General features: G+C 41.7%; 1 protein-coding gene across 1 annotated transcript in view; it reads right to left on the reverse strand.

Moving 5' to 3' along the window:
• si:ch211-130m23.3 (uncharacterized protein LOC558547 homolog) overlaps positions 1 to 24492 on the reverse strand; it is a 58584-nt gene that overhangs the window by 28325 nt on the left and 5767 nt on the right. The window contains exons 2-4 of the mRNA XM_040019153.1: positions 7632 to 7704; positions 3420 to 3481; positions 3026 to 3110 (exon numbers count right to left, since the gene is read on the reverse strand). Coding sequence (XP_039875087.1) covers positions 3026 to 3110; positions 3420 to 3481; positions 7632 to 7704 — 220 coding nt within the window. The remainder of the gene's footprint in view (positions 1 to 3025; positions 3111 to 3419; positions 3482 to 7631; positions 7705 to 24492) is intronic.

The raw sequence follows: 24492 nt of genomic DNA on the forward strand, positions 1-24492 counted from the left end.
GTCGCCAGTTAATGTAAAACTTCAGGAGCTCTGGCACTTCTCACTGTATTCCACTCTTTAGTGGTGAAGGCTGGATCTAGCCTTAATGTGCAGGAACAACAGCAGTGAAGTGGAGCCACATTGAGAAAACACAGCCATAAACAGTGTTTCCACTACACGAGCCTGCGTCTCACTGCCCAGGCTGCTCTACAGCATAAATGTGCACGATGCAGTATGTGCTGCATTTTAAGGCTGCTGTGGTAGAATACAAGAGGAAGCAGGTAGAAACCTTAAGTTATGCACTGAGGTCTCTGCACTCCATCACAAACATCACAACAAGCATTCCATTAAACGCCACTTAAGATCAAAGATTCATGATGGGATGAAACCGTTTTGCAAGGCTGTGAAGACAAGTTGCCGCCATATGAGAAACGGAGTGTGCTCATTACACGAGCCTCACAATAGATGTGAGAAATAAATGTCAGCTGTCTAAACTTTATGATCTAAATACATCCCACTCTGTCATTTTTGTCAACAACAACGCAACATTAGGTGAGCTATAATGCTACAATCCTTAAATATGGCGAGTAGGAAGCAGGACACAGAGATGCCGCTGCAGTGTTGTAGTTCAGTATATTTTTGGGTGGCAATAAACTGGATGACCACAGCTTCCGGGATTAATATTGTAGAGTCTCAATCTACTCAACATGAAGTTTAAAAATTAAACGGTATCCATATATGAATTTATTAATGAACACAATACACGTTACAATCGCAAAGTTAAATTCCACCCATTTAAAAAACAAAAAACAATCTGATCTTCAAGGGCATCTCCTTGTGCACCTCTGGGTACTCTTAGCAACATGGCTACTCGTGGCTGTTTTTTCTTTTTTTTTGTGCTCGAGCATCTCTGACATCACAGGTTTTAAATTTGCAGAATTGGGTCAGACTGACACGACTCTCATGTCGAGGATCATAGTAGGGCTGGGTATCGTCACTGATTTCTAGAATAGATTCGATTCCGATCCACAAGGTCCTGAATTGATTCGATCCACGATTCGATTCAATTCGATTCGATTCAATTCGATTTGAATCTGGGAAATTTTGCCTCAGACAGTCAGAAATATTATAATTCAGATCAGAACATTTACATATTTTTGTATCTATAAAAAGAAGGCTGACACTTTCCAGACTTTATCAAAGGTGTGAGCATCACAGCAGAGGCCTTTGTGTCAAAGTAGCTGAAGATAAAACACAGAAAAACATGAAGGTGATTTTCCTGGCCTGGGATTTTATAAAAAAATATTCTGCAGTACATCAAAAACGAAAGAAAACCATTAATCAACATATGAACATTACCTCTGAAGTTACAGCGGTTTGATTAGAGACACAGGTAAGCGTTTTGCATTTTGTATCATTTTAAAAAGTTTAAATTTGTTCAGAAGCCTGTTGAACAGCAGAAATTAGGTTTTCTTTTCGGAAGTAAGTAAAAGGAAAAAAAAAAAACATCGGCCGACAGCGCTGTAAACAACGGTAGCCTTGTTCGTAACAAGCAAGCGAATAATGCAGAAAACAGATTTCGGGGATAGACGGAAACTGTTCTTGAAGTACACTGAAAAAGAGAGAGAGAGCTGTGCATGAAGTGTGATTTTATTGTGGTGGAAGCAAAACAGCAAAAGTAAGAGGGAGTCCATGACGATGTTTACGTGAAGCGTAGTTTGGATCTTCTTTTGCTGCTGGTTCGGTCAATATTGTTTCGAGAGAGATCAAACTAACTGCTTTAGAATCAACGCAAAAAGGGCGTAAACACAAAGCGCGGACCCGCCGAAACATCAGAATCAGCGAGCTGTCGGCTTTCAGCCCCGACCGTGTCCGTGCCGTCGGGTGAGAAAGGCGACATCTCACTGATTCTGATCTGCGGGTCCGCGCTTTGCGTTTACGTCTTTGTGCAGAAGCCGTGGACCTGCTCTCATTTACTGTTTTAAATGTTTGGTGGTTGTCAAAATTTTGTGACGTTTCACCTGAGATTCTGGAATTTTGGGCAAAATACATTTATATAAAAAAAACGATTTAAGGTTTTTAATGAATCAATATCACGTTATCCAAGCCAGAATCGATTTTAATCGATGAATCGATTGTTAAAACCCACCCCTAGATCATAGTGATGAGAGCTGGGTCTTAGGGGGACTAAACAGCAGTTCTTTTACTGTCCAAAGGTGGCACATGAGGGCAGGAGTGCAGCTAGGAGCAAGCTTGTTATCGTCTCTTTATTTATTTATTTTAAAGTTGACTGTGCAGCTGGGGTCAGAGTTAAATGTTAGCACCCTTTAGCATGCTGCAGCAACTGAGAGTAGACATTCAGCGCAAACCAACTGAAATGAAGCGATCTGAGTGGCCTCAGATTTGGCTCCCTGCGGCTTCTTCCTATCAAAATAAAATCTAGCTGAAGGGGCATCGTTTTGACACAACAGCGGAAACCCAGCACATATGTCAGAGGAACAAGTGCAAGTAGTTAAAACTTCAGTGAGGGAACTAAAAGCAGCTTTCCCCAAGGAGACCACCAAAAAGGTGCGGTGGCCTTACTGAATAAAATATATTAGCTCTAATTTTAAGAATTTTAAGAGCTAGGTGAACACAACACAATAAAATCTGGAAACAATCCAGTTTTCTCCAGTTTCATATCATAAAAGAATATTTTTCTATGCAACTTCTCAAAATGCTTTCATCCAGCAGAGATGTGAAGATTTTTACACTGTGAATTAGACTCTGCCTTTCCATCAAAGCCACAATCAAACACAAGCATGACCTGCAACAGACTCTACTGCTCTGCAAAAAAAGCAGATAAAACGCTATTTGTCATTTTTTTTAGTTACTTCATAATTTCCTGGTTAAGGATATTATATGATTTGATCATCTGTTTATTCAATACTGCACACTGGCATTGGTCTCCTTATAACATGACACCATCCAGCATAGATTTCTGAATTAATCTGAGAGCGCCACTGAGCCAGAATAAGGAAGAAAAGCCGCGTCAGCGCAGACTCACGTAGTCGTGGAAGGCCTTTGCCTCACTGGAGTGTTCACATGTGTCTCTTCTCTCTGGAGCTGCACAGTACAGGTCCCAGAAAACACTACAAAGCACAGAAAGAGACAATATTATAAAGCCGAACCTTTTGAAATAAAGAAAAGATAGGCCATGACAGAGCTCTGGTAATCTGGCATCCAGAAAATAAGGTTTTTTTTGTTATCAACATTGCAGCAGATGACTTCAAATTCACTCTCACAGCATGCAAACAGTTAACCGAGGAAGGGCTGATGAGATAAAGACAAACACAGGAGGAGAGATAATTTTATTCAGTCATGGCAGTGATGGAATGAACAGAAACGGCAATAAAAAGAATGGATCTTGTATCATTTCCCATAAAAAAAAACGCACTCACCACCACCATGAGTGGAGGAACCCCGGAGGTTCTCCTAATGTGATGTTCTTCTCCCATCGGATCTTGAGACACACACACACACACAGACACACAGAGAATGAGATCCTTCAGAAACATAGCAAGTATAACAACATGCCTGACATCTGAATTACCTGCTTTATAAGGTTAAAGAGGGTGCGAGGGAATTCTTATAACACGCCATTAAGTAATTATGTTATGATTCTCGTGGAATCATAAGTGGATAAGTGGGTTTATGTGTGCCTGAAAGCTCTTGTATTCATGAGTACATGAAAGTGTGCGTTTGCTTCCTCGGTCAGGAGGTGTGTAGGGTATGAGGTCATAGACATGTACCGGCCTGAGGAGCCCAGCCAGACTATTGTGCGGCCTACGACACACCCTTCAGTCTCCTCCTCACAGCATTATCCATCATTCTGAGCTCATCAACTTTGAGTTTCATTTATTGCTGCTCTCTCTAAATTCTTTACCTTCCTTCCTATTAAAAAAAATGAACACAGACAAGTTTCTAAATAAGTCTGACAGCAAAAAATGCCATTCTTGAAGATGGCCATTGAGCAAGGTGGAATAAGAGTTTTACTGCATGTGGACTCGACTGGTTCTTATATAGCACTTCTCTACTCTACCTGAAGTACTCATAGTACTTTATACAACATACCTCATTCATGCCCATTCATATACATGCTTTCTATCAAATAATCATAATAATAACACGCATTTACTCTCTGCCCAACCTTCCAACTAGTAGATGACCTGCTCTACCTCCTGAGCTACAGCCACCCCACATGTATCTCTGCTTTCAGGCATTTATCCTATAATATTAGGCTCATATTAGGTCAATAAATTTGACCGACTAATCCTTAAAGTCAGGTTTTCAATACAGAGCAAAAAAAAATAAAAGTGTTGGGCAATCGACTCTTAATAAGTTTAACGAGGCGTCCCTGAGGAAACTTGCTAACAGCAGCGTTTTCTTTCTCAAATCAAGAACCACTATCGCCACAGAGGAAACATGGAGCAAAAGAGTAAATCAGCCTATGATAAAATTCAGTTTGAGAGTGACAGCAGATGCGAATGAAAAGCACAAGACAAATTACACAGATTTGAATCTGATCACTGAGACAAATTTCGGATATTGTCCGGGCTCATTTACGAGCAAATTAATTTCTCTTTCGGATCTTACTGTTATCTTGAGATGTGATTATTTCAAACAAATCGGTACACACACAGAGAGAGAGAGAAAAGAGCATCTTAAGGTATTAAGATTTGAATCAAAAATAAAATATCTGAAATGTGAAAACAAGGTGGAGAAAAAAAGAAAATGTTCTTTTCTGGGGCAGCATACCACTCAAATAAGACACCAAAACAAAGTAGTTTCCAGTGGAAGTGAACATGGTTACAACATGCTTAAAAAAGCAGTTTATAATAAAGCAAATTCCCAGTTCAGGAAAAGTGCAGATGGGGGTGGGTGGAGGAATAGATAGTTATTTAAAAAGCAGAAAATGAGCTATCTAAGAACGAGAAAATCAATTTTTTCTACCTACTGCTGGAAAAACTGCTGTGGATTTTATGTGATAATCTGCTGAGGTTAGCGCGGTGAACTTCACTGGTGCCGAAGAAAGAAAAACACAGCGTCAGTGGGAGGGTTTCAGACGCTGTTCATCAGACTGACACGTCTGCTGAAACAGTCGTAGCACCTTGCAGGCTGTCGTCGGCCTTGCAAACAGCTAAAAATGACATCACCGCTGCTGACGTGCTGTGCATTTTGCTTCTCGTAGCCTGGCTCCTCCACGCATTTCAGCGATATACCGACGCAGGAGCACAGAGGGAGATTGCTGCAACAGTAGGAAGAGTGATTGCTTTGTTTTGCAGCGACTTCAAGCGTGCCTCAAGTGTGTGCATAAACGGTTATGGGGATGACTTGACACCATAGTCCAACATGTCGTTTACAATCGCAGCATTCGTCAGAATCAGTGACATCACCCACGTGTAGGACGACTTTGAGCACAGTGTTCATGGATGAACTGTGCTTAGCCCCATGTTCGTCTTAATTTTTGATAAGGCTTAGACAAGTAGAACTCAAAGGCTGCGCTGCATAAATGGATCCATGTGAGGACAATCACAGTGGTTCATGGAAAGCACAAGAGAAACAGTAGTTAGTGGTTGTAACTTCAGCCTTATGACTATGTGTTTACCCCACTAATGGGCTTTTCTATTGATTGTGTGTGGTGACTAGGTTTGAGTTTGGAGCCCACACCTTGGCTCTGACCCTGTATGCACACACACACACACCACACCACACACAGAGAGCTGAAAAGTGTGAGCAGTAGTGAGACAATGACACAATTGTTTTGTCTGCATCTGACTTCTCAGAGTGACCTCATGTTCATCTTTTTTAATTTCTCTTCATATTATGTTTAATCCAAGTAAAAGAAGAAGACTATTGTGCCACCTGCTACAGCAGCGGTGTGAACAAGCGCTAACATAACAGGAAAAACCGAATCACCGCATGTTCAATCAGACCGTCCTGACCTCAGCTGCAGATCAGACACAGCGACTTTTAGAAGGAATGGTTTGCTTTGAAGTGTTTTGGGAGGGTCAGGAACTGCCCCTGTTTGTTTGGCCCGCATGCTTTTAGTCTAAGTTTGCAGTTCCAGTAAACCCTATTGGCAGCCAGCAATTTCCATTTACACACCATGACAAAGAAGGTTTTACTTTCTCGAACTGGCAGAAACGATACAGAAAAAAAATCGAGAATGAGCATGACATTCATCATTTCTCACATTTAATTGGCTGCAGCTTAGACCAAACAAGATTACACACAGTTCAGGTCAGGACACTTTCTAGTGTCTCTTGTATTTCCCCTTCATCTGGAAAGTGTGGAGAAAACCCCCCAAAAAACAACGAATGTGCCCGCATATCCCGTCTTCCTGTGGTCTGCATTCCCAGGAGGTCTTTTATTTACCTTCCCCATGCTGCAGAAAGATCCCTTTAGCATGATTGCTGGCAGATGTAGGCAATGTGTGACATGGGCACAGTTTTGTTTTCACCCCTACTCGTGTAAAATGTAAACCTTTTGAATTTGTGCTGTATTGTCTTTAAGGTTTCGGATCTTTTTGTTGTTTTTCTTTGAGCCATCAATTTAGTTTGAGAGGTTTGCGTGGTTTCTTTTTGCCACTTCTTCTAAGCTGTCCGTTTGTGATTTGATATTTATATCAAGGTATCCCTTTACGATTTGTGAATTGCCGCCCCGGGCTCCTGCTCCATGAGCATAAGGATGCGCTGTAAACCCATGTGAATGATAACACAGGGCTTTAAATGCCGTACTACAACCCACCCTTCCAGCACCAGTTACACTTTTTTTGCAAACATGTTTATGCTCTGTGTGTACGTGCACGTGTATGCTTGCATATGTGTGCATGCGGACGGCACGAAAGCGGCTGTGTTTATACTTGTTGCGCTCCCGCCGAATGCATTCCCACACTTGAACATGACACCGCCTATCTTCTTCATCTGCGGAAGAGAGATCAAGTGATACGGCAGAGAGGAAAGGGTGTCTGAGAGAAACTGAGGTGTAGGTACGTGTGCGCACGTGTGCGAACACACACTAAGAGTGATGAGAATCGGTGCCAGCTGATGATGTAACCTTTTCCACCACCCACACCCCCTTTCCCCCTTTGTTCTCCTCTTCCTCTGGCCGATGTACAACAAGCCTCTAGCTACTGTCTCCTACATTGCAATTTACCGTCATTTACTGCAAAGCACAATCATCAGCTGACCTCCTTTTCACCTCATCACCTTTTCACCTCCGCGGAATTAAAGTGAGGACAAGCGCAGGGAGAGGAGTGGAGAGACAGACGAGAAGGAGAGCAGGAAGATTACAATAAAAACAGAGGAGAACAAGATGGGAAGAGAGGGACAAACACAAAGCTGCCGAGCGGATCAGACAATGATGTCAGTCGGAGACGTCAGCTCCAGCCTAAGCATCATAAGTCTCCCTGCGCGCCGGCTCCAGTCCCACTAAATGCAACACTAATGTTAAAAAGCTTGTTGTCTCAGCACTGCGAGGCCAGGCTAATTCAATTAGCCGCTACACTTGTTCGACATGTTATATGAGGGTCAGACCACCCTTCAGAGCGGACACATAAAGTACATGGCCTGCAGTCCGGCACAAACACATAAAGCATTTTTGTGACTTACCTCTGAGAGAAAGGTCTGTGCTGACTTCTGTGCTCCTACATGCAGCAGGTACTCGTACACATAAAGAGCCAACCTGCACAAACAAAGAACAACAGCAGGACAAAAGATGAAAATTAGCAGAGGCAAACAGATATGAGGCGAGTAAGCAAGAGACAGTGAAAACAGTCTTAGTTTTACAAGCAGGCAAAAATTAGAGCAACTACTAAGCACTTGCAAATCTCCAAATATTGAAATAAATAAGTTTTTCTCTGGGTGTTTGAGATAAATCCATACATAGTGGGAAACTGCACTAAAGACGAACACCTAGGCGTGGATACAATTTGCCAGGCAGCCAGGCAGGACTAGAATCCTGTATGAGGAGATGAGTGAAAACTTCAGAGTCTGTTTGTGTGTCTTTGTGTTTCCCATGGGAAACACAAAGACACACTCTAACTTAGGAGCAATATTCCTGCCCCCAAATTGCCAAACAGACAGGACAACCATTAAAAACATTCGAAATTCACGCAACATATAAGCTAAAACAACACAGTGATAACAGTAGGCCTGGTGGGACCACACTGAGAAATACCGCACCTCAATGCCTTGGGCTCTCCATGGACTTCCTCCCATGGCTTTGATCACAGTAAGAATTAATTACAGGCTTGATTTGTTAATCAATTCTCCTCCCTGTGAGCCTCTCCTGGTACTAACAGCAACTTAGGAAATGGAGGACGGGGTAATCTACTGGTCTATAAATACAAGGTAAAAATTGATCTACAGGGGATCAACAGCAGATCTCACTGACTCCTAATGGCACTGTGTAGATTTAGAGATTTAGCCATTGTAAGAACACAAAGTAACTCTACAGGGATATGAACATGATCAGCGTATTTAGCAGTATTAGTACAAAAAACTATTCTGTCAGATGTTTGTATACTCAGTGGGCTTGATGTGTGCTGAAACAGCAATGTATTAATACAATTGTGTTATATATGGCTTCAATTAAATGACTAATCTGTTGACTATTTCTCAGTGAATCGGTGTGTCGCTGTCTAATGCATACCGCTGGAAAACTGCCAACATTTCTATCATCATTTTTAAAGATTATGGGGACATAGTGAAATAGTTCTCCAGACTTTCTGAAGGTCTTTCAAAGTTTTTCTTTGGGCATTGGTTGCTTTTTCTCTCATTTTAAGTCCAGTCTGCATATTTGGCCATTTTCAGAGACATGTTTTTTGTTTTTTTTGTTCATTTCTTAAGCCACTTAATATTGACCTATGAATCATCCAAGCATAGAAAGGCACCTAAACAGTGTGGTGTCTACATATAACAGCAAAAAGACAGTTTTAAACCTTTGGGCACTTTGTTACTAGCATTTTGTTGCAAAACCCCCCCAAAAAAACTAGAAAGAAAACACAAAATTTCTCCCCATTTCTTTAGCTGAATCTATGACAAATGCCAAAAGACAGAAGACACAGTTTGACAGCAAATACTATTTGCTCTCAAAATATATTTAACGCAATGCTACTTCCACAGAATCATTAGTGATTCCCAAAGTGCTATTAGGTGAAAACCTGGTAAATCCAGACACGATGTGCAGCATCCATCCACAAAGGTTTCTACAGAAACAGTCTTAGTGGAAGGCTGGCCCATAGGAAGCAATTCTTAAGGGAAACAGGAAGAAAAGGCTAAGGTACATCAAATTACACAAGATGTGGACTGAAAATCTGTGGCAGGTCTGATGGAGTGATGAATCCAAACTGGAAAATTTTGGTTCAAATCATCATCAAATCATCGCTGCTAATCATCACGGACAGGAAAACACAGTGAAACCCTATCAGCCATAGATTGGCTTCCCCAGAGCCCAAACCTCAACTTTATTGAAGCAGTGTGGGATCATCGTGACAGAGAACGGAACAAAGGGTACGAGGAACCGCAGAAGAGCTTTAAATGTTCTTCAAAAAGCCTGGAGAACTATTCCTGAAGTCTACTTAAACAAATGACACCAGAGAGTTCAGACTGTGTTGGAGACTAAAGCTGATTATACCAACATTTTTTTTCAAGCTCATTAGAATTGACCACACTCTGTTTTTGCCATATGTACTGTATTTCCATGTGAGTTTACAAGTTTCAATTAATTGTTGGACCCGTTTCCCATTTTCCTACCAAACTATAAAGAAATGATGGAGTGGTACAAGACTTTTGCAGAGTACTGTACTGTTGTATATGACGAAAGACGATTCAAACACACATCTGAGAAGCCTTAAACATGATGCATCGAGCGCTTTGAGCCGGAGCTTGGAGCTTTGTACGTTAGTGGGTTCAACTTTCTGAAGGCATGAAGCCATGAACGATGGCCACACTGGGACAGCAGCGGTCCTAGAACACCCCCACCCACTGAAAGGTGCTACCAGCTTGTTGTAGCAGATCCAGACTCTTACACCGAAGTAAAAATAAACTCCCCAGACAGCTCTGTCTGCCTGTCTGAAGATGATGGACTGCACACCTTTCTGCTATGCACACAGGTACTCTGTCTGCGGCCCCCACCTCCTCCGTCCCTCTCCTTTATTTCCATCTTTCTTCATCGCTTTCATCCTTCGTCTACCTCCCCCTCCTCTCCCTTTCACTCTGTTCCTTTTCTGTCTTGGTTTCATCTTGCACCCTTTTTTATTTTTTATTTTTTACAGAGGCCATGTTTGTTTAACGATGAAAGGACGAGGAGGGAACCTCTTTCCGTCTATCCTTCCCCTCCAATATCCATCTCTTCTTCCCCATGTCCCCTCTCCTCCCCCCGTGGCCGGGCTGTAATGTGTAACCAAAGAGATAGAGACAGAACGTTTCACAGGGACAAGGTTAACAGAACAATGAGAGGCTTGACAAAACTCTTGACACCTCGACAACTGAACATGAATAAAAGATGTGCCCGATGTGTGTGTGTTTTTTTTCCAAGGCGCTGCACAACCCCCGAACATTTCTAGGAACGAACTTGCTCCATCGCTCTGTTCTGCTTCGTTTTCCTGTCAGCCTGTCGAAATCTGTCACTCCCTCCTGTGAACCCCACCGCCAGCCACTGCAGCATCAGTATAGAACTATTTATTAATTCTGACAGATCGCATGTATCTGCAGTGAATACATTCGCAGCGATGATGACAACCTGATGGGCTGCATGAATGAATTTGTTGTGTCAGTGGGAATAAATAAAGAAATGAAAGCTTGTCCTCAGCATGCACCAGTTTGTTTTCAGTCAGCTATCTATTACTACGCTAAATACAGCCTCGCATGGTAGCTGCCTCGGATAAGGACTTAAAGGTTTTAACCTATGATTGATTTCACAGAGGCTCCGAGCTGTGACCTTTGGTCCTAATAGAGAGGTGGGAATCGAAGGAAGTGAGGAAACCTAGGAAAGGTGGATAGAAGAGGGCAGTAGTGGCAAAGGTGATGCAGTTTTTTTAAAAAGAAGTGAAACCACAGGTACATATGCTATTACAAGTTTTGGAGAGGTGATGAAAGAAAGGGAAAAAAGAAGGAAGACTTGGTTCATTTTTGACCTTAAATACAGGGAGTTTAAAGGCGTAAAAGCTAGCAAAATACACCCATAACACCCTCCTTCTCTTAACACACTACAGGTGGAATTTAAATGTGATTGATAAGCAGAAAGCAACAGAGCAGATATTGGTAGCACTCGATATCTGCCTAACTTTAAATCACAACTACTCATTCCCTCCAAGACGAGTGATAGGCTTTGAAAACACTAAATCCCTTCATGCTGTTGCCTCATTGCTCACTTACCACTTGTTCAACTTGCTCACTTACCACAAGCAGCTACAAGGAACTCGGCAGGACGACGGAGCCCAAACACTGAGCAGAGATAACGTTTGAGGATTAGAGGATGGGGGACTGTTCAAGGTTAAGAATGCTCTAAATTTGACACATTAAAATGAAAACATGACAATGGCTCTCCTGTCAAGTTAAATAAACTGTCACTTTAAGTCATATCTGTGGGCAGCAGTGCTCAAATTGAGGCAGCCAATGATTTTCGAAATGCTCCCTGACTCCATATTAGTCCATACACACTGAAGTTTTGAGGCGTTTGCCCTTGCTGACGGACACGCACGTTTCTTTCCATTTCTTACCTGACTACTCTGGCAATTTCTGTTGTAAATATGAAGCACTTTACATTAATCAAAGCTGCAGCTAGAATGATTAGAGTGCTGGGCCCCTCCCGCTTTGTTTCCACTCCATGCTGCTCGTAAGCGTGTGCACAAATGCACTTCTGGGTGTGTTTTGTGTCACGGTGGTGGTTCTAGCAGAGAAGGTATAGGCAGAGGATAGGGGTGAACTTTAAGGTCTCCAAGTGACCCATTTATCCTTCAAATTCAAGTGGTTCCGTCTTCTCTGAGTCACATCTAATTAAATTCATATTTCAAGCCGAACCCCATCCCGGCTGCTCTCGCAAAAATCTACAAGACCAGACAGCTGCAGCAAGCTCAGACAGTCAGAGACTGAGCTTAGCTTAATGAAGGCAGCAGGCAGAAACACTGACCAGTTTCTACGCAGTCTTGTAACAGAGCCGCCGTTGCTGTTACCAGGCTGTCGAACAGAGAGGAGATCAGGGAGAGGAGAGCTATCTCGGAGCTCAACCACAACCTCAGCTTAAAGCGAAGACATGAAGCTTTTTTTTCCTCAGGATCAGCATTTAGGAGACCAACAGATCACTGCTAATCAATTTACTGCCATGGCGATCAAAGTCTGGCAGAGCTTCAAATCACAACAGGCAATGGTTTCAGTGATTAGGTTTGCCTATTACAGATTAGCTTCAGAATATTTCACCCTTGTTAAAGATGAAATGGAAAAGCGATTATACTTCTGATCTGAATCGACACGTTAAGTGACATATATCCAGGACTCAATACTGTGCTGACATAGCCTAATTACATATTTGACCAGGAAAATCAAATTAAATGTTATATAAGTGAAAAGGGAAGCAATCAAATCCTTACTGCCAGTAAGCAATCTTCATTAATGATTTTTAGCAGTCTGTATTACCAAAACTGCATTATTGGGAAAACTGCTGGGTGCCGGTCCTGTTGTAGTTCCACATTGCTTTTAATGTTTTTGTTTAAGGGAGAAATTTGCACAAACGCCACACAGCAGAGGCAGCGGCGTTTAGTATCCTCTGAATAAAGTGCTATAAAAGTATCTTACTGCACAAATGTTATTCAGGTGTGGGCAGTGGCAGGAAATCAGTTTCTCCCTGCAGAAGGTGTTGAATGCAAACTGTGTCCAAAATGGCAGTTAGAGAGTTTTGCGGCAGGAAATATTTGATCAAAAACTCAAAATAGTGTCTGTGCAGTTTATTCCAAATCCAATTAGGCAGTCTTGCCCCTTAGCAACCATGGTGGTGACGCCCTCGGGCAGTTACTGCAGGCTCAGAAACCCGGCCAGTATTCAAATACAGAAATCTCAAAATGAGGCCAGTTTTCGCTTCAGAACCTGGACCTGAGCATTTCTATTCGCTTATCTTTATAAAATCAACAAAGAATCAAGAAATGCGAAAGCCACCTCACTTATGATTCAACTACTACAACTACCAAGATAAACCATCATCCTCTAAACACACACATTGCAAACCATCAAAGTGTTTGATGCATGCATCCCCCCCGCGCTGCCCTCAATCATATGTCGGCTCTCTAAATTGGCACTTAGTCATCAAACCTTTGAGAACCCCTGATTTAAATGGATGGAGAGAGAGGCATAACTGCAATTTCAATCACCACCACCACATAAAAACCGCATGTACAGAATAATCAAATCTGATAATAACACAAAAAATAACCCCAAATATCCCCCCCCCTCCACCCCAAACATCCACCTCCCCCACAGGGCTTTTTCATTCTCATGCACAATGTTTTACAACACCCACACACTTGTACCAGTACAAAACATGATTGGCCTGGTATTCAGCGGCTCAGCTGTTATAAAACAGACGATTGGCTTTTTGGAGGTAGCGGTGGATATGTGTCACGTGACTGCCTTCTCTGGCGTTACACAATTTTTCCTTAGACCTCTATTCCACGCTCCTCAGCTTTTAGTTTCAGTTTAGTGACGTTGAATTCAAAAGATTTTTGTGCAGACGAAGAGTCACATGATGGGTGAAACACCCCCTTTTTTTAAAATGCGAGAGAGGCTGAAGCAGAAATGGCTGCTTCATGGAGAAAGTTGCTAACTGTGGTTTTAGATTTTGTCAAGCCAGCAAACACAAAGAGAGGCTGGCTTTGTTGAACTTCATCATAGTGATGAAGTTCCAGGTGACCGTCATGCTTCTGGTCATCTGGTAAATATATTTAATTAAAGTTTTCAATTCAACTGACTTTTCAAAATTTATTTTATAGCAACAAATCACAACAACAGCTGCCCCAAAGCACTTTATATTGTAAAGATAAAGGCCCTAAAAGCTACTGAGGTAAATACCTGAATCTTTAGCACTTTAGTTGCAATTGTGCAATAGTGTTTGAAACTTTATCTGTTGTTCCTTTGTGTTCGGCAGAGAAGTATTTATTTCAACATCTATAATCACTAATCTGAGCTTTTCTCCCACCACCATCATTCTCACTTACTTCCAGCGTTTTTTTTTGTCAGCTTAGCTGCTTCTCATTCAATTTCTATTTTGTCTTATACACCCCCGATTCTAAAACTGTTCAGATGCTGTAAGAAACCTAAATAAACACAGAATGCAAATCTCATAAACCCGCATTTTATTCACAATAGAACACAGAAAATATATAAAATTATTATACAGAGAAAATTTACTTTTTCATGACAAATATTAGCTCGTTTTCAAGTTGATAGCATGAACTAAAATGCAGATGGGACGAGGGGAGCAACTACATTTCAAGTAGTACTAAAAAGAAACCGCCGGAGGAACAATTTGCAACTAATTAGGTTAATTGGCAACAGCTCAGCAGCATGATTAGGTATAATAAGGGCATTTCAGACATAACGATGGGCAGACGTTCAGCAACCTCGAAAAAATTATCTCTGAAAATTGTGGAACAATTCCTTAATATTTTTTCTAAAAGGAAAATTGTGAAGACTGAGTATCTCATTGTCTACGGAAAAGATTCGGAGGATCTGGAGAAATCTGTGAACAAAGGACAAGGCTGAAAATCAATACTGGATGCTCGCGATCTCTGGGCCCTCGGGCAGCACTGCATTCAGAACAGGTTAAAGCTCTATCATGCAAAGAAGAAGCCATATGTAAACATGATCCAGAAACGCCCGTGTCCTCTGTGGACTGAAGTCATTTAAAATGGACTGAGGCAAAATGGAAAAACTGTAATGTCTTTTGAAAAACCTGCGTCCTCACAGAGGGACCATCCGGCTTGTTATCGGTGGTTGGATCAAAAGCCTGCAACTCCTTGGTATGAGGGTGAAAGGTGTTTACAGGTTCTCAACATATGCACACGTCATCTTTTCCAGGGAAGCATATTTTAGCAAGGCAATGTTAAAAGAAAGAAAGAAGCTAACTTTTCGAAACAAGAAATCGCGCCCCCCCCCTTCCCGGTCATCATTATCTTCCAATAAGGCAAACACAACCATGATTATTGCCTTGGACCTAACAATTAAATAAGCACACCTTTAACGATTAATTCCTGTCACATCGTTAAAACAACTATTTCGATGTTACTACAGGTTTGGACACATACTGTAGCACTTAATCTGCAATACTCCTACACATTCAGCAGGAAAATTACTTACATTCAGTCTAGCCTTTAGAAAAAAAGAAAAATGAAAGGCAAGTAACTGCTGGTTTTCTGCTCAAGTCATACAGAAGATCAAAATTCACTGAAAGTAAATCTTTTAATTGAGGCCTCGGCTTTTCAACCTCGGCTGAACGAGGGTCCAACACTACGTTGCTCTAGGAATGTGGCATTTGCACAACGTACAGAAATATTGTTAAACTTTATTATAATTATATAAGTATTTTTGAATGTAGCAACTGCCTGACATGTCTAAAAATAAATGTGTGTGTGTGTAAACGAGTGAAAATAAAAATTCAGTGCAGTGATTTACCGTTCTGTCTTTCGAGGAACAGCTGGAGATTAGAGCCTCTCTATGCTGTCAACCAGGGATTAACTTGCAACTTCTCTCATGAATTGGTCAAACACAGGTTGGACACGTGATCAGTACTCTGAACATGTGTTCAGTACAGAGTTGCTCGTGTATTAAACAACCATAAAAAGATAAAAAGACATACATTCATATAAGAACCATATCCCTCTGTCGTTGTCAGGATGGAGGAAAATTACAGAGAAAAATTAAAGAGGAAGAGAGCGATGGTGGGACAGGAGTATAACAGAGCGAGATGAAAGGTTTTGGTGACAAGCAGAGAGAGAAGAAGAGGGATTAGAGAGACGGAGAGGGAAAAAAAAAAAAGGATGGAGGTGATGGGTGCTAGCGGATGAGCCCCGAGATGAATCCTCATGAGATCTGTAAACTTTCATATTCTAATGTTGAGGATTCTCACTGAGCGGTGTCTCAGTTAGTCAAGCACCCTGCTGTGACCTCCTTCTGCAAATTAACACAAAACCCTGCAATGAAAAAAAAAGTCTACGGAGCTACAGTAGAAGTGATTCCTACCGTTTTTTGAAGAGAAAAAGCAAATGACTACATGCTGTGCTGAAATCATAACATACAGGATGGACTGGAAGCTACACAAGCGTAGCATGCCGTGGTGTATGCGCTGGATTTCATTATATTTTTATAAACGCATTTTAAAGAGTCCTGTGAAGAGGTAATAACAATGGAAAAGTAATCCTATTGAACCAAGTCACAGACAGGAAGTTATACGCTGTAGTTATCTCCTGGATATGCTTACCTACACACACAAAAAACCAAAAAACCCACTAAATTAGCATCTTAAATCTCTGCTGTGTGTTTTCACAGCAAAGAATAATTTTAGCAAATGTGCCACAGTGAAGTAGAGCTGTAGTGTCTTTGAAGCGCTTTGCTTTCAAGCGACCGTACACGAAATAAAAAAGCAATGAAAGCAATTTAAAAAAAAATGTTACTCCTCCGAATTCAATATAATAGCAGTAACACTGCAAATTAGACCTGCAGTAAACTCCAGCTTGGTGAAAGTCATAATACATAAATGTGGACAGCCTCATTCTGAATGCTCTGCTTTCATTTGTGTGATGTTAATTAAAAAAAAAAAAAAAATGCAATCCCATCACTCAGCGCCTTCCAGCTCGTCTCAGTGAGGATCTACTTTAGCGATCCTCTGCAGCTTGACAGCTGAATGTTGAGATTTATTATTATTTTTTTAGACTTTTGCCATGTTACATAATTTTGCAGCATATGTGACTGATGCAATACAGACAGTGACAGCAGTAATCACAAGTATAGAGGAAGGCGCCCTGCATAAAACTGAGCCACTTTACCAATTAGCATCATGCAAATGCTTGATTAGAGACTGGTCATCGTTATGTCAAAGCAGGCTTTAAATATAGGTACAAAACAACCACATGGCTGCTTTTTTATTACCTGACTCACAGAAATTCTGAGGCAGGTACTGAGATCAGCATTTGGGAGTGCTAAAAAAAAAAAAAAAAGAATTTAACAAATCAACACATTTACTGTTTTTTAGTTGGATTTTTTTCTTTTTTATTAATTATCACCCAGCCACCTAAAACACACAATGTTTTACACCGTTTTCGTTACATCCTTGAGGCATCCTAAGTGATATCACACCCCAACACACAGCGCTGGGCCACAATGGCAACACAAATCACAGACACCTGTCTTTGAGTTAGAGGTATGATCGTCAGCGTTATCGTCTTCGTCGTGCCGAGCCTACACTGAATGCTACGGGATCCATCTCTCCAAATCAAGCCTCTGTGAGGCTCCGGCAGCTCGGGCTCCTGATGAATCTGGCGAGGACAGAGAGGGACCCCGCCATAAAAGGGAGCGCGGCGATCAAGCTGCTGCCCCTGCTGAGGACAGCCCTGTGTGTGACAGCCAAACACTTTCCCTGATTAATCAAGCCTAGCAGCGGGGCTTTATGTGCCATTAAGAGCCCTGCTAAATGACTTCACTTCATTCATTAAAGTGGAGCATCCTCTGCGGGTAGAGCAGCTCCGCTCGCCAGACAGACAGACAGACAAGTGAAAGCTTGGAGGAGATGGTGGTGGGGCAGCGATGAGGGTGGTGGGGGCACAGAGGCAAGATAAACAACGACAAATATAGACCCATTACAATGCTGAATTATTCATCTTATACGCAGAGCTTCAGGAAAACAACAGAGGGAAGAAAAAAAAAACAAGAGTCCAAACAACCATGGGGCTTATAGAGTCTTTATACACCAAAGAATATCATTAACACAGGACTACTTATGCACACACCTTGTCTGGGAAAGGTACCACACTGGGATCACGGCCAAATCACTTTAAATGGAAAAATCAGGTTCCAGTAGACTTATCCGTGAAGCGCTTTCATTAGGTATAGTTTTAATGAATCTGTGCAGGGGGAGTTTGACAGCTATAGGTGCGAGTAAATAAATCGCTTGAAAGTGTTGTGCGCCGCCTACAGCACATGTTAATATAAGCTATTCTCAGAGCACAAATTCATACAGGATCAAAAAGTCAGGCAGAAAATTCCAGAAAGGGAAGATTACAGAAGGGAGAGGCAATGATGCACCCCGACAGCACTGAGAGTGGACAAAGATTGGTAATTTACCAGTCAAAAGGGAGATAAAGATGGAGGGATGGAGAGAAAGATAAATAGATAAAGATTAGCAGCAACAGGAGATCCAGGGGGCAGAGAGGAAGAGAGAGACAAATGAGACTGAAGAAGAGGGAGGCTGAAAGAGAAAGAGAGAGGTAGAGAGTAAATGATTAATGAAAGGAGCTGTGGAGGGAGGTCAGGACTGAGCAGAAGAGGAGTGATGCTGCAGCCAGTGAGCAAAACCGAAGAGGACAACATTATGAGCAGCCGTGCTGCTGTCGCTCACCGTAACACAGGATTTGTAAAAGGGGAACCAAATGTGACTCAAAAGAGCTTGAGAGCACGCGTTGAATCTACTGAATTTGCCAAATTCACTAAATAAGGCATTTTTTTGCCTTTTCATGTTTAAACACAGATTCTAATTGGCCGTAATGCCTTTGAGAGGCTTTTATTGTTATTTAAGCCAAAGACTGGCAAAAATACAATGAACACTTGCGTGTGGATAAGTTTGCGTCACTGTAGAGAAGAAAACTTTGATCACCGGTGATGATTTATTACTTGACAAAACTGTTCAAAGACTTTCATTAGATCCTTTAACTTCTTGCAACATCTTAGTCAAATTCATGCCTTAAATTAATCCCCAACTGGCAGTGTGCTGTGGCTCTATCGCCGGCGCTCACTGATGCATTTCTAATTGGCATTTTTGCTGATGGTCACAAGTTAAATCTATATTCTCCATTACCCTTCCACCATGTCCCCTGGGATCTCTCTAATGGCTCCGAGCACTTGAATAGAGATATTTGTATAAAGTATATTCTCTCTGATGCCGACTCGTCTCCGCGCGGGCTTACTTCAGCTGCAGGTTTGGCGTGTAGCTGAGAGTTTGGGAGGAGCGGGAGGGAAAAGTTCACTACATCTTTGAAGATTAACAAAACACATGTTATAATCCAGCATGGAAACAGCCTGAGGAAAGACACTTGTAGTAAAATAAACTGTGTTTTATCTGCTCGTCTTCAGCGTTTCGTCTGCACCGAGATGGTCTCATGTGCTGCTTTACAGAGCAAATGTTTGTCGTAGCCTTTATCCCTCTCGTTCCACATCACATAGTAAAGCCCTTGGTGAAGTTTTGGCTTAGCGACAAGCCTGAATGCTCTATAACCGGCTCGGCAAAAAAAGACCCCAAAAAACAAAACACAGCAGCCAGCGCTGGTTAAGAATGGTTGAGCTGAATGACGCTAGCTGTTACAGGTTGACCAGCAATTTCGCAATTAGCTGATAAACCACTAAGATGGAGGGTTACATAGTTTGAACGTTAACTCTTTACCTCTTGAAAGTCTACTAAGGAGGAAACTCTTTTCCAACCTGAGCATTTTGTGTCATATTTCAGGCTGTCTTATAGAACAAAATGACTGGCTGTGCCTCAGGAGTTAGTGAGGGTGGTCTCTGTCTAAGCAGCTGCCCTCTGAAAAACCCAGAAACTATTCTAACGGTCATCAACCCATGTCTTAAGGGTACAAGGAAGGTCATCAAATATCATCTTTATAGCGGAAAAGAGTTAAAGGTAAAAACTCTTCTTGACTGTAAATCATAAAGTAGTTTTTCACTGAAACCTTGCTCCAGCAAAGATGAGAAATTGCCAAAGGTGAGATATCATGTGTTAAAGTCAAAAGAATGAAGCTCATATCCTGACAGAGAGGAAGAGTCCTGCATTCTTTGGCTCACCTCAGTGTAGACTCTGTGTTTACCTTTCATTAACTAGAGATCCCAGAATCCTCTCCTCCCGCAACCTCCCTTGGGATACTCCAATACAAGGTGAAAATAAATGCTGTAAAATAGCTGCTTGAACAACAAATATTTAAAAAAAGCACAGCTTATTATGTTTGAATTATAAATTATTTCATAAATGCTGATGAAAGACTAAATCTAAGTTTTAGTTTCCCGGATGAATTCTAATTACAGATCGCTCCGCAATCTATGTGTAAAACGGTTTTATTAACATATCTCTAAAAGGCCCAAAATATTCCATTTAGAAAAGCTGAAAAATTCCACAGTTTGGGAACTACAGTGCACTGCAAATGCACTGAAACAGGATATGACTAACACAAGAATAGCGTCAGCTCACGACATAAGCTAAGCTACAGGCAGACAATGATAAAAGCCAACTAATCAAGATACTCTAACCATAATGCAGCTGCAGTTGTGAATCCCCACCCTGTGCTCTAAGGACAGAACACACTGTGTCCTCAAAAAGCTACACCCAAAGGCCGTTACGATCACATGAGAAACAGTCGACAGACAGAACGCCGTCTAACCGAGGAGAAGGGGGGGGGGTTGCAATTAAGACTTGAACAGAAATGTAAAAAGGAAGCAATGCTCCCTGCCGTATACAAGCACAATCAGACAGAGTGAAACAGCTCTTGTTCTGTCAGCAGTGCAGAGACTCTACTGTATCACAGAGCAGACAACAATGCCCAGGGCTGAGATAACAGGAAATGCCAGCTTATCAGAGAGGGGAGAAAACAGAGGGAGATGGCGAGAGAGCGTGATGAGTAACTCACTGTTTACCAACAGTGTAAGTGAGCAAAAATTTCTGTTGTGTCCTTCATGTGAAAGTCTGTCATTTACACATAAGTTTCAGCCAGTGAGTTTTCCCCCCCTCCTGCAACTGTAATTTGTTTGCAGAACATGTAAAGTGGATAAATCAAATAATGGGGTAGGCAAATCCATCACTTTCTTAATTTGAGTTCCATTTCATTGGCTTTGATTTGTTCAGATTGAGTCACCTCTCGTGGGGAGTTTGTTTAATTTCACAGCTGAAAGAACACCAATGATTTTTAGGAGAGTTTTCCTTGTTCAACTTTCTCTACAAGCTATTACAGTAAATCTTGAATGCAATACAGCCATAAACCCCGGAATATTAAACTGCTGTTTACAGAGAGAACTTTGATGGCGACACTTAGTGATCATACTCGCTTAATCACTGCAAAAGTCTGTTCTCAAGAGTTTACTGGAAAATACGAGAGTTAAAGCAACATTATGCAAGAATAAAAAAGGAAATCGCTTTTCCACCACGACTGGAAGTGCAACTGATAAATATGAGGTATGCGAGAGAGGTGGCGTTCACACAGAGGCAACTGAGCCATTCAACAAGTGGAGCAAATTCATCCCCGTCATTGGATTAGGAGGACCGGAGTTATGGTTTTACCCCTACTTTATGCCTTCATTTTACCCACCAATAAACCAATACTTGTAGCAATAAGATAGTTCAAAAGGTGATTTTTAAAAAAAAAAAAAAACCCATAAATGTAGTATTTATTTAAACAAACCATTATGGTGTTTAAGGAGCAGTACATATTCAATATGAATTTGCTTTTTCTGTTGGAGGAAATTCAGTTTTGCTTTGAAATTCACTCCTAATAATAAAAGTATATTTAAGAAATAAAGAGTAAAAAATCCTTAGTAAAAAGTCTTCACTAATAAGAATTAAAAAGAAGAAATGGGAAGGATTTTTTTCCAACATAAGAAATATGATTTTTCTTCATTTGTCCTGTTTTATATCTGGGTGGACATCCATTGTTCAGACAGCATTTAGTTGTTTAGACATGCAATCACTCAATTTCTTTATTGTTCACCATATACAGCATTTTTCTCTCTTGCTTTCTTCTGCATGCACACACTCTTGCCCAAACACACTGACACTGTGGCATGTATCCACTGCCATTCCCTCTACTGAGCTCGGTCTGTCATTCAGCAGCACGCAGGACCTGGAATGCGACGGCGTGGGACGCGCTCCTCTCCTGCTAGCTCTACACATCGTCCGGTGGCACACAATCTTTGTTCGACTCGCACAATACAGCATTCCACAATCAACGACAATTAAAAACAGAGGGAGAAGGAGATGACTGGGAGGACTGCACCACTCTAATCTTATAGGATTTGAATTCCTGTCTACGGGACTCTAATAGGCCTCTGTTCTTTTGAACAACAAAGCTTCGAGATGAGATTGAAAAAAGCTGATACAGATGAAGGCAATCTGAAGCAATTTGGGGAGAAATGTGAAGCTATTAAGGCCTGTATGAAGGCTCTGGAGGAAGTAGAAATAAATGACTAACCATTCAGAGGAATGTTTTTCTGTAACATGAGGTTGTAAAAATTTGCAGAAAATGTATGCACCAAAGTGTCTGCAAATTACGATAATTAAAAAACACACACACACACACACACACACACACACACACACTAAGAACATATTTTTTAAAACACACTTTTTGTACACAATATTTCCAGCTAATTCACGTGTAGCTAGCACTGGATCAGAGTTGGTGAGTCCTGCTGCGTCCCTGTTGCCCACCTGGTCTCACTCTTTTGTCCTTCCTGCTCTTCAATGGTAGAAATTGTCATTAAGTGGACTTTAAGCGATTTAAATCCTAAACACGAGGATATTCCATCTTGGATTTCACTGGGGAGAAATGAGATGTCACCATGGACTTTGCAGGGATCAGTGGGCAGACAGCCTGTCATCTAAAGACGATGCATCTAAAATAAAAGAGGACAACTCCATGGCTTTACTTCTCAGAAATTAGCAGGGACAAGTGAGAAAGAGACAGAGGAGAAATGAGGGCAAGGTAGTGAGGAAGCAAAGAAAAATAATGTGTTTTTGCATGTGGGTGCAGGAGCGAGAGAGGGATAGAGAGAGAGTGTCTGAAGCAGTTCCGAAGCCTGGTCGTCACGCATGCTTAACCTTGCGCTAGTGCCTGTGCGATGCAGCTTGCATATCAATGATGGACGAATATCAGCAGAGAGGCCTCCAACCAACCTCCACTATACTCAGCAGGCTGGGGTTGGGGAGGCAGGCAGAGCAGCATCTGCAGTTACACTACGGTGCTTACTACAGCAATGCAAGTTATATCAGGTAAGGGAAGAGTTTTTGTAAATGTAAGTGTGATATTTTAAATACACGCTGATTTAAAAAGAAATTAAAGAGTGCAATATGAAAATACTGCTTTAAACTGACAAACAAAAACACGCTTTAGATCATCTAAAAGCACTCTTGGCCCGAGTCTGTGTGTGTTTCCATTAATGGAGTTTACTTTTGCCTGGAGCTCTCCAGTCACAGAAATGCTTTGAGGGAGAGCATCCCTGACTGTGCTGTGGTTTGGAGCAAAGCTGTGCATGTTTGGTGTCACCAGAAAGAAACTTCCTGACATAAACCACGAGAGCTACGGCCGATATCACCTAACAAAGCCAGACAGTGCTGATAGTGGATCCCATTCAAGGTCATCAAGGCGGACTATGAAATCCCCAGCCTCCCTCATTTCTCTTTTGTGTCTCATCATACCTAGAGGTGGAAGATCTGGCCAAAACATGTTTTTTAAGTTAGTCTGGGTAATTTCATGACAAAACAACATCAAATGCCATGAGAATTTCATGACAAAACAACATCAAATGCCATGAGAAAAGACTGCCTGAGAGACGAAACACCTTTAAAACTGGGCATTTGTGCACAGCTTTAAAACCACGAGCAGCACAGCAGCTCTAACTTAAGAAGAGAAGAGAAGAGAAGAGAAGAAGAGAAGAGAAGAGAACAAGAGAAATAATGTGATAATGTGTTTCTAATTAAAACAAAAGCACTCAGGGACACCCATGGGGTCCTAAGGGACCAGCACAAGGTGATAAACTCTCTCATCCTTAGCCTATTTTTTGGGAAGCGATAAAAGAAATTCAGGATGCCATGCCCTCTTCTGTTCTTTTCTCCTTCTTTCCCACATGCTATCTGATGCCGACAGAGGCCTTTTGTCACGTCGATCCTTCCCAAGGACCCCAAGGCGTCCTGTGAGGGTGCCTTCTTCAGGGTCCTGTGTGTTGATTGACACATCAGACCTTTTTTTCCTCCCTGCGTCGATCAGAGGCCGTTTCCCTTCTGCCTCATACAGCTCAATAAGAGGCCGCCGCTTTGATAGCAGTTCTGTGGCAAGTTACATCTCTGGCAGAAGGGATAAGAGAGAAACTAGGAGGGATGCCAGCAGATAAAAGAGGACTTTTACCAGCCTTCTATGTGTTCAGCAGGTTAAAAAGTGTTTTCTATCAAAGCCTTGTCAAACTGTCATTATCACTTTGATTTGAAGAGAGCTCTGTATACCCCAGAAAGAAAATACAC

Source organism: Simochromis diagramma, unplaced genomic scaffold, assembly GCF_900408965.1.
Source record: "Simochromis diagramma unplaced genomic scaffold, fSimDia1.1 OVJJ01000822.1, whole genome shotgun sequence".
NCBI classification, from domain to species: Eukaryota; Metazoa; Chordata; class Actinopteri; order Cichliformes; family Cichlidae; genus Simochromis; species Simochromis diagramma.